General features: G+C 50.7%; 1 protein-coding gene across 1 annotated transcript in view; it reads right to left on the minus strand.

Annotated features, from left to right (window-relative positions):
- Nucleotides 1-3,844: 3,844 nt before the first annotated feature.
- Nucleotides 3,845-11,494, minus strand: part of LOC137673377 (protein FAM118B-like) — a 12,570-nt gene continuing 4,920 nt past the window's right edge. Inside the window, exon 7 of the mRNA XM_068418132.1 lies at nucleotides 3,845-4,013. Coding sequence (XP_068274233.1) covers nucleotides 3,845-4,013 — 169 coding nt within the window. The remainder of the gene's footprint in view (nucleotides 4,014-11,494) is intronic.

Raw genomic sequence — 11,494 nt, forward strand, 5'->3', positions numbered from 1 at the left:
ACAAATACATCAACAGCAAAAGGAGGGTCAAGGAGAGCCTCCACCACTTGCTGAATGAGGAGGGTAGTGCAGTGTCAGGGGATGAGGAAAAGGCAGAGGTGCTCAATGCCTTCTTTGCCTCGGTCTTTAATGTCAAGATCGGTTGTCCTCGGGAGACTCGGCCCCCAGAGCCTGAAGTTAGGGACGGGGGGCTGTGTGAACCTCCCATGATCCAGGAGGAGACGGTTGGTGACCTGCTGTGCCAGTTGGACACCCAGAAGGCTATGGGCCCGGATGGGATTCACCCCAGAGTAATGAAGGAACTGGCAAATGAACTTGCCAAACCACTCTCGATTATCTACCGGCAGTCCTGGTTAACTGGAGAAGTTCCAGCTGACTGGAAATTAGCAAACGTAACGCCCATCTACAAGAAGGGTCAGAAGGAGGATCCAGGGAAGTATAGGTCTGTCAGCCTGACCTCGGTGCCAGGCAAGGTGATGGAACAGATCATCCTGAGTGCCATCACACGGCACATGCAGGACAACCGGGGCATCGGGGCCAGCCAACATGGATTCATGAAAGGCAGGTCCTGCTCAACCAACCTGGTCTCCTTCTATGACAAAGTGACCCGCTTAGTAGATGAGGGCAGGGCTGTGGATGTGGTCTATCTAGACTTCAGTAAGGCATTCGACACTGTCTCCCACAGCATCCTCCTGGACAAACTGGCTGCCCAGGGCTTGGATGGGTGGACTCTTAAATGGGCTAAAAACTGGCTGGATGGCCGAGCCCAGAGAGTGGTGGTGAATGGGGCAAAGTCCAGCTGGCGGCCCGTCACTTGCGGTGTTCCCCAGGGCTCAGTTCTGGGGCCGGTGCTGTTCAATATCTTTATAGATGATCTAGACGTAGGGATTGAGTGCACCCTCAGTAAATTTGCAGATGACACCAAGCTGGGTGGGAGTGTCGATCTGCTGGAGGGTAGGAAGGCCCTACAGAGGGATTTGGACAGGTTAGATAGATGGGCCGAGACCAACGGCATGAGGTTCAACAAGAACAAGTGCTGGGTCTTACACTTCGGCCACAACAACCGCATGCAGCTCTACAGGCTGGGGGAAGAGTGGTTAGAAAGCGGCCCGGTGGAAAGAGACCTGGGGGTGCTGATCGACAGCCGGCTAAACATGAGCCAGCAGTGTGCCCAGGTGGCCAAGAAGGCCAATGGCATCCTGGCCTCTATTAGGAATAGTGTAGCCAGCCGGTCTAGGGAAGTGATCGTCCCTCTCTACTCAGCACTGGTGAGGCCACATCTTGAGTACTGTGTCCAGTTCCGGGCCCCGCACTTCAAGAAAGATGTTGAGGTGTTGGAGCAAGTGCAGAGGAGGGCGACCAAGCTGGTGAAGGGTCTGGAGGGTCTGTCCTACGAGGAAGGGCTGAGGGAGCTGGGGTTGTTTAGCCTGGAGAAGAGGAGGCTCCGAGGTGACCTTATTGCAGTCTACAACTACCTGAAGGGAGGTTGCAGTGAAGTGGGAGTTGGCCTCTTCTCCCAGGCAACTAGCGATAGGACAAGAGGGCACAGCCTCAAACTTCGCCAGGGGAGGTTCAGGTTGGCCATCAGGAAGAATTTCTTTACAGAAAGGGTTATTAGACATTGGAAGGGGCTGCCCAGGGAGGTGGTGGAGTCACCATCTCTGGATGTGTTTAAGAAAAGACTGGACATGACACTTAGTGCCATGGTCTAGTTGACAGGGTGGTGTAAGGGCAACGGTTGGACTCGATGATCCCTGAGGTCTCTTCCAACCTGGCTGATTCTGCGGGTCTGGCGGCGGCTGCTCCGGGGCGGTGCGTGGCGGCACCGACCTGCTCAGGCCGATCAACGCCCCGAGCGCGCCGGGTGCCGGCGGCGCCGGTCCGGCCGCGTTGGGGGTAGAGGGTGGTCGCGCCGGGGGGGCGGGGGGAGACCCTCGGGAACGGCCGCCAGCCCCCGGCGCTGCGGCAGACGGCGGGGCGGGCGGCAGGGGGGCGGTGAGGAGGCGGGAGGGGAAGGGGGGGCTGCCCCCCGTATTGCGGCCGGGGGAGGGCGGCCAGGGCCGGGGGGGGCATGGGGGGAGGGGGGTAAGGGGGGGCCGGGGACCCGGGCGCCTGTGTCCTGTGTCCCCCACTGACACTGGATGTAGGGCAGGGACCCCCAAGCCCCCCCCCAGGGGACCCAAGTGTCCAGGTGCAGCACCCCGCCACCAACCCCAGCTATCGAGCAGGGACCCCCCCAAGCCCACCCACCACAGGGGACCCGCACGTGTGGGCACGGGCCCCCGCCACTGACCCCATGTAGAGGGCGGGGATCCCCCTGTTACCGGAAAATAGTAACCAAGAAAACTCTCCAAACCAAATGAAAGTTTAGAAAGCCGACATTGGTTTATTGCAGCGCTGGGTGCAGGGGGGATCTCTCCTCCTAGCATGCACACCTAAGAACAAAAGCTTGCCCCTTATATACAATTCCAAGGGAAAAACCCACCCAATTAAAAAAACAACTTATACATAACACAGTATGGAATGCATTACGTAATGCCTTTACACATGCGTACTAAATTGGGGAAGGGGTCTTTGGTGGTCTCTGGGGGTCGCTGGTGCTCCCAATCCCCCTTAAATCGTGCTTGTGCGCAAGCGTGGTTGAGGCCTTCTTGTTTACAAGTACACGTGTTCCCGAGAGGAAGATATCGTTTTGGACTTATCTCTCCTCTGACACAAGAGTTTATGAATCAGATTAATTTAGACATCACAAAGTTGTTCTTTACAGTTTTGTTTTGTCTTTTGGCCTTCTATAATTAGCAGAGACCTTTGTTTATCTAAGAGTAAGCATAAACAGCATGAATCTTTGTTTACTAGAACCTTGTTATCAATCCCATAAACAAACTTTATCGACAAAACATGTCGATACTTCAGAACCTATTATTATTATTCTGCATTATTCTTAGCTAAAAGGAAGATTATTGACAGGAAAGTTTGTTCTGTACAAAGGTAACACAGAGCAAGCCTTTAGAGCCTACTCTGAGGCCTACTCTTGCTAAACTGTTGCTAACTCTGAGGCCTACTCTTGCTAAACTGTTGCTAACTTGAACCGTATGGTATCACCCCCAGACCCCTCCCCCAGCACAGGGGACCCAGGGGCCGTGAAAGTAAATTGGCAGAGAAGGCTGGAAACGCTTTGGGGGGCTTTTGAATACAGTTTATTTATTCCCTGTCACTGAGACAGACACAAAGGCACCCGCGGCAGCAAAGCGGGGGGATGAGAACCGAAAGCCGCGATCTTCGCTGCGAAAGTGCGGGGGGGGGCAAACACCCCCCAAATGCAGGTACCGGCGTGCGCGCAGGGCTCGGCCCGCAGTAATGAACCGCCCTTCTGGGGAAGGGAGCTGTGGGGGGAGGGAAGTGGTGAGAAAATGGCTCAGGGGCTGTACTCGAGAAGAAAACCCCTTCCTGAATTTCTTGAGAGCCGCCAAAGCTGCTCACGGGGAGGGACGGCACCTCCCGGCTGCCCTCCGAGGCTGGCAGAGGTGTCCGTCACGGGGCTCTCCTTCCCTCGAACCTTTTATCTCCTGCTGCCAGCGGGAACGAAAAGCCACCCGGGCCCGGTAAGGAAAGGATGGGGAGCAGCAGCCCGCCCGCCTCCCTGCTCAGGCGTGCCCAGGGGCTCACCCGCTCGCCCCTTGCACCAGAAACCGGCTCAAATGCCACGGCACAGACCGAGGGGCACCATGCCGATGCCCGAACCCGCTGTTGTCCCCACCTGACTTTTAGAACCACAGGAATAAACATCCCCTTCCCACCTCGTCCACAGTGAACTCCCATCACGGAAGGTTTTCCCCGCTGTGGCTCATGATCGGCACCGCTCGTGCTTGCATGCGTTGGCGTCGCAGGTCCTCGCCCTTCGGGGTGGGTTTGCTGCCGTGGTGGCCCCGATGGGGAAAGATGGCCCTGATCTCCTGGGAGAGCGGGTCTGCGATCCGCTGCGCTTGGGTTTGTGCTGTGGAGTCTGGCTAAACCTGCGTGAAAGGCACCGTCCGGGGCCTGAAATGGAGACCAGAGATCTGGGATCACGCTGGGATCACTCACAACAGGGATCCACAGCGGGATTTAACCAAATCCCCCCATTTTAAGCCCTCCCTCTGCAGAGGATCTCAGGAGAGCGAGCACACAAAGCTAAATCCTCTCTTCAATCGAGACACAAACCCGGGGGGGTGTGTGATTATCCTGTTGGAAATAGGAAACTTTTCAGCCTTCCTGTGGAGCCAACAAGAAGGGGCGTCGACGAGAACGCGCCCGGTGCTGCGGTCTGTGGGGCGCGCGCCTGCGGTGCGGTATTGCTGACCGTGCTGGGGACGGGATGAGCTGACACGCAACTGTTTTCTGACCTGTTTAGTGCGCGGGTACGCCTTGACCTTTCCCCACTCGCAGGGTGGAGCTCCCCAATGTGATGGTAGATAGGTTATCTTAAGTTCTTGATGGCTTTTTTCTTGCTGCCTTTGGTGGGCATCTGTTAGTGGGAGAAGCATCTGGTTAACTAGAAGCAGGTTTTAAAAGGGATTAAGGGGGAGAGAGGGAAATGTCAGCGTTAAGTGGTGTGTTCCCAGAACAAAAACTGACTCAGGGATCATTTAGAGCCCGGGGGGTGGGGAGGACTCCCCCTCCCTGCCAGCGCACACTGGGATGCCACGCTTGCAGCCTGGGGCTCTCCTGGCACAAAGCAAGCTTAAAAGTTCCCCAGAGAAGTTGGTTTAGGTCCCCAGCTGATCTTGTGCCTCGAGTGTAATTTTTTAAAGGCGTTCTCATCAAAATGAACGAGTTTGGTGTTTATTTGTCGGTTTGGGAAAGGCGGTGGAGCCCAGAGGGTTTGTACAAACACTTGCACCTCGCCCTGCTGCCCGTGGGCTCACGTTCATTCCCAAGCAGGATCGCAGCCCGCAGGCACAGCGAGGGCTCTGCTGCTGGCCAGACAGGCAGCTCTGTTGGCTCTTTGGCTGCACTCCCACCGATGGTCATGGCTTTCTGGCTTCGGCCCCGTCCTGCCCCTGGCAACTGCTGGCCTTTCCAAGGATCTCGGGGAGGTGGGGAAGGGTTCCTGGAGTCAGCGTCAGCGCGCCCTTTCCCTGGCGCCCTGCTCGAGCCTGACCCGCTCCCTGTGTCTCTTGTCCTTGAGGGAGGCGGTGAGGCAACGGCAGAAACTCTCCTGGGGACGTTCCCCTACGAGGTGCACAAGGAGATGGCTCAGACCTTCCGTGTGCAGGTACCGCAAGAGCTGTGGGCAGGATGCCCGGGAAGGAGGCAGGGCTGTCCGCAAGCCCTTGGAGGAAAGAGTGCGGAGGGTGGCCCCAGCAGCCCCTGTCCTCCCACGCCCCTTGCTCCTGCGGGGACACGGCGAGAGGAGAGCGAACGGGGCTTGGCTCTGCTGGAAGTTCTTGTGAGGGTCTGGCCAGGGATCAGAGAGCGCTACTGCAAGAAGTGTCAGCTCCGGCTGCAGTGAGAAATTCAGCCCTAGGCAAACACTTGGATCTCACAAATACACATAGAGCCTTAAAAATGAAGTGGACGGTCTGTGGCAGACAAGTCAGGGTCTGCACTCCCAGAAGGAGATGCTCCTTAAAAGCACAGAAGAGCGGCGTGTGAGTTTAGACAACACGGTTGGTGAAAACCGAGCTTGGAAAGCGAGAACGGAAGAGATGGAAACGGAACTCAAGACTGAACATAAAGGACTTAAAAAAGCAATGACACACATAAATAATTGATGATCCATTTATGATGGATCATAAATAAATCCCTGGAAAGCTTGCCAGTTATTGCTGAACAGGAAAGCAGCAAAATTAAAATGAGCTAAGATTTTTTGTGAGAGGATGCACAAAAGCTTATACTTGGAATATTTCTTCATGCTCTTGCTCTTATGTTAGCTGTCGTTGTACACGTGCAAACCTGTGCTGCTGTCCTGCTGCTACTGCAGCCCAAGCAAGGAGGTGGATCCTTTCTGGGTTACTATTAGTATTTCGGTAACCACGAGGATCAGTGGTTGGTATTTGTCCGTAGAGGCTGCAGAAATGCAGAGTCATGGCCATTGCTTTTGCGCCGTCAAGCTGATCCTTCCTGGCTGAATTTTTAGTTTAGCCAAGCTCTCGGCTTTTGGGAATCCACTGTAATTTCAATGTAGCACTCCAGCAGTGAGATGAGCCTTTTCCCCCTATTCTCTGTCCCTTTCCCACCTGCTTTGTGTTAGTTTTGTTTAGTCTTCTGTTTGAAATGGGAGTTAATACATTGACTGTTGATTCTGGGGGTTGGGTTTAGTTTTTCGTGTTTTGTTTTTTTTTTTTACACCCCCCTCCCCCCATTCTCCTGCAGTATTATCTCAGGGCTGTACACAAGTTCCATGGAGATGTTGTTTCTACTTGACTGATTGGAGGGACTGGCAGGAAATAATTCAGTAGAAATGTAAAGGAAAAAGAAAAGACACAAGAACGCAGGGTCATTGGAAGATGGCCCTTGGGCAAAGGTACTAAATAGTATGTTAATTACCTATTTGCTGCTTTTGATAACTGTTCAGTAGAAAGGAGTGCTGTCACCTTCTTTACATGGCCCGCAGGCCCTAGAATAACTGCTTCCTAACACAACAGGAGAACTAGTTAATAGTTTATGTACTGTTGTGTTTCAGTTACTGGTCATACTGGACTGTTCAATGCCAGACTCCAGTAGAGAGCTTTCCTAATTTCTTGTTTGCTTCTGAAAAACCGCAGAATGATCGTGGCTGTGCCCGCCATGAGAGAGCACAGGCCTGTTTTCCCACGTGTGAAAAAGAGTGGCGTATGGGGCACGAAGCTTCAGAATACTCCATCAGGCTTCCTTTTTAACAGAGCTCGGTAGAAAACGTTCTGAAAAGAAGGGAAGTTGAATCTTCAAGTAAGACTTGCAAGGGAAGGAAGGTCTCTTTTTCCAGATCTGGGTGTTCCTCTCCAAAGGCACGTTTTCAAGAACTTTTCCGTTAGCAATACAGTGATGTTGTATGTGCTTTCCTAAATATAGAGAGAAGGAATGAGTAACTGGAGTGAGGAATCCTCTTGGGCATGTAGATTTTTTCTCCAGAGTCTGGTAAAACTGCTCCCTTGAATACTTCCACTCCATTAGGTAATAAAGGACAAGAGCTTTTTCCAAGGCAGGGTTTTAATCTCTCTTCTGATCAATGTAGTGACCTCTCGAGGAGAGCTGTTCAGTTTACATTGTGAAATTTTATTTACATTTTTGAACAACCCAAGACACAAGAAGCAGTGATTGGAGGTTCTTTCTGATCATGCTTTACTAGTGTCGGCTTATCTGCTGCTGGTGGCACAATATAATTCAATATACTGAAAAAGGGAGAAGACAAGAGTTACCGTTTTCACGTGTGGAAAACCTGCCCTTCAGCTCTCACTGACCACTGCAGCCTAACACTGACCGGTGGCCTGAGGACTTCATTCCGGCAGCTGTTCCAGGGGGAGCTGGGAGGGAGGAGTGTGGCTGCAATGGAGAAAAAAATCACAGCATTGTGCTCTGCATCCATGTTTTCATCATTGTTACAAATTGGTTTTGGACTGACAGCAAGGAGAATAGTATTAAATTCTCACCCTTCCCACACTACTTTGGATAGTATGGCCTGTGGTCTAATAAAATACAAGAAATGGGTTTTCTCCGTTTTTATAGGCTACTCTGTCATGAGAAACACCTTTATTTCACTAATTTGAGCGGTTTATTTTTTCTAGACAAAGTGGTGGGTTCCTTTTATGGCTGGTGTTTTGGACTGGTGTTTTGATTTGGGTTTTGTGAGGTATGGGGAGTTTGGCATTTTTAAAGTTACTGACAGGAGGGGCAGAGTTGGTGTTTCAGGGCTGATGTGCCTGTGCTTTATTTGGACAGGCAACTGCTGTGTTCACAAAAGCACAACCGCGTGCATTTAGAAATGATGACACATGAACTGATTGATTTACAAACTACACTGAAAATAAGTTTCCTGTAGTGATGCTTCCTTCTCAAATAAATGGAAAGTTTTTAAAAATCTTCTTTAGCTGAAAACTGACAGCTTCCTTACCCATTTGACTTCAAAGCAGTTGGGAGCATTTGACAAGGGTCCTTCCCTGAGCTATTCTGGAGCAATAAATTGATCTCAGGCGGGTTTAGTTGGCTTAGTTTCTTCTCATTAACCACACAGGCGCTCCTAAGCTGCCATAGGGTTGGGCTTTGTTTGGAACAAACACAGATGACACTGGGTTGGAAATCACAGAGTCAACTAGGTTGGAAGAGACCTCTGGGATCATCGAGTTCCACCTTTGACCTAACACCACTGTGTCAAGTAGACCATGGCACTAAGTGCCACATCTCGTCTGTTCTTAAACCCCTCCAGGGATGGTGACTCCACCACCTCCCTGGGCAGCCCATTCCAATGCCCAATAACCCTTTCTGTGAAGAAGTTTTTCCTAATGTCTAACCTGAACCTCCCCTGGTGCAGCTTGAGGCTGTGCCTATTTCAGTGACACTCCGGGGATATAGTGCAGACTTTCAGACTACAGTCGAGGTTAACTATTGCTATGTTTTGACTGTAGAACTTGAATAGGTGTTTAGTTTTCTTGTGAGAAAAAATGATAGAGATATTGATAGAGATCAGTGCTGGAATGATGTGTCCACTTCTGGGATCAAAGTTCTCTAAAGGCATTGGGAAGACAGAGGGACTACAAAAACTGTTTGAGAGTCGGAGAAAATCCTTTCCTGTGAGAGACCAGACAAGAGAGATCTTAACAGCTCATTTGAAAAAGTACATTTAGAAAAGATCTGATTACAGTGCATAAATACTGCCCTGGAAAGAAAATATCAGACAGGAAAGGCTGTGCAATCATGCAGAAGGATTATAAGGATCAAGAGCTGAATCCTAAGCAAAACTAATTTAAATTAAAAATTAGTCATCACTGCTTAATTATGGGAAAAGAGGTTAGTTACTGGAAAAAGCTATGAAAAGAATCTGAGCATTCTCCATCTCTGGATATCCTTAGAACAACATGCTGCTTCTAAAGCCAAGATGTTGGCCTCGTAACAGGCTAACTGGATGAAGTTGGAAGGACCCATGGTAACAAGGAGATAAGACTAGTCTTAATAGAATCATAGAATGGTTTGGGTTGGAAGGGACCTTAAAGATCATCTAGTTACAACCCCCCTGTCTCAGGCAGGGTCACCTTCCACTAGACCAGGTTGCTCCAAGCCCCATCCAACCTGGCCTTGAACACTGCCAGGGAGGGGGCAGCCACAGCTTCTCTGGGTAACCTGGGCCAGGGTCTCACCACCCTCACAGCAAAGAATTTCTTCCTAATAGCTCATCTCAGTCTCCCCTCTTTCAGTTTAAAACTGTTCCCCCTCGTTCTGTCACTCCATGCCCTTGTAAAAAGCCCCTCTCCCACTATCCTGTAGGTCCTCTTCAGGTACCGGAAGGTGCTAGAAGGTCTTCCCAGAGCCTTCTCTTCTCCAGGCTGAACAGCCCCAGCTCTCTCAGCCTGTCTCCGTAGCAGAGGGGCTCCAGCCCTCTGAGCGTCTTTGTGGCCTCCTCTGGACTCGCTCCAACAGCTCCGTGTCCTTCTGCTGTTGGGGGTCCCAGAGCTGGACGCAGCACTGCAGGGGGGTCTCAGGAGAGCGGAGCAGAGGGGCAGAATCCCCTCCCTCGCCCTGCTGGCCACGCTGCTGGGGATGCAGCCCAGGACACGGGTGGCTTCCTGGGCTGCCAGCGCACATTGCCGGCTCGTGTTGAGCTTCTCGTCAACCATCACCCCCAAGTCCTTCTCCTCAGGGCTGCTCTCAACCCATTCTCCGCCCAGCCTGGATTCGTGCTTGGGATTGCCCCAACCCACATGCAGGACCTTGCACTTGGCCTTGAGGAACTTCATGTGGTTCGCATAGTCAGTTCTGGTCTTAAAATAAGCAGACAATAACATGAATCAAAATTTAGGAAGCTGAAAAATGTGGTAAAGAGCTGCTCTGCAGACTTGATGGAATCCACTCTCACCGAATGCAAGTGCTGCTGTTGGAGCACCACAGCACTCCAGAGCCAGTCACAGCCTGGAGGGCAATCTGCTGTAGTAATGCAACTCAGAGAAGAGCCAGGAAGAGTACTTTGGTGTTCTTGGTGCTTGAAGAAAATGTAAACAAGTTCCCAGAGACTTTGCAGTGCTCACCTTCAGAATAACACGTAAAAAACTTAAGTAACTTGGCTCTTAAAGTGCTTTCAATGGATTGATGCGTCTGGGCTGAAGGATCCTGATGGAATGATGCACACAGGAATGAAAAAGTACTTTAAATGGGATCTGAGTCTTTCTGAAACCCCAGGAATTGAAGGAGGAAATGTAAGTGGATAGTTTTGCCCACATGTGACAAGATGCACCATGAGCATTCACTTCAGAAACCCCAGATTTAACACTTGAGGCTTTTGATGAGAAATAGAGTGGCGGGAAGTGGCAAATGAAATGCTGGAAATGCAGGTTTGTATTTATGTCACCTCATAATTAATGACAGATGTTCTCCATTGTGTTCTGCTTTCCTCATTTAAACCCACTGTCTTCAATTCTCAAATACAGAAACTAACACTTTCAATTTAAACGAGGGGTTCTCAGCACCTTTGGTGGTGAAGGGTCAACCATACGGCAGAACAACTTCAACTTAACCAGTTTCCATCTTTACACGTGTATCAGCCAAAGAAAACTCCTACAATTTAAATGCTTTTGTTTTTAATGTTAAATAGCAGAGTTCTTTTTCAGGGTGCTAACGGGGTTCATTAAGGCAAAATGGAAAGGGGGCTAAAAAAGCAGCTGAACTTTAACAAGACTGTGATACCGAAAAAGCCGGAAAATAAACTCTCGAAGACTTATTTTTAAGTTTTAGAAAGCAGGCATTCTTTATTGCAGCACCGGGAGCACGGGGATATTTGCACCGATCGTGCTCAACCTCAGTTCCAGCCAGCACTCCTTATATTGTCATATCATCATGCATCTGCATCGGATTTCCCGGGAATCTCATACATATTTAAATCATTTATTGGAACTATTTACATAAGTTAACAGCCACTGGCCATGGGCAGTCTTGTACCCTGGTGGTCTCTGGGGGTCATCAGGCCCCTCTGGTGGCCGTCACTCCTGTGTCCTTTTGGTGAACTCAGGGATGCCCACGTGCCGCTCGGTGTATCACACCCAGTTGCTTCACTTGTCAGTTCATTTTTCTTCTTAACCTGTCTAAGCACAGGTAAGGCTTATCGTGCTTTTTTCAGATTTCCCCCAATCCAGAGACCTGTGATGTGGTGTCTTTATTATGAATATTACTGTGCAATACAGTAACTTCAGCTCCAGTATCCACCAGAGCTAATACACGTAACCCCCCCAGAACGCCACGTCATAGTCAAAGGAACAGAAGGGCGTCGGTCCCCCCACGGCAAGAGGCTGCAGCGGCAGCGATTTTGGGGCCAAACCTTCCGTTCTGCTGT

The sequence above is a fragment of the Nyctibius grandis genome, chromosome 25 (assembly GCF_013368605.1).
Source record: "Nyctibius grandis isolate bNycGra1 chromosome 25, bNycGra1.pri, whole genome shotgun sequence".
Classification (NCBI taxonomy): Eukaryota; Metazoa; Chordata; class Aves; order Nyctibiiformes; family Nyctibiidae; genus Nyctibius; species Nyctibius grandis.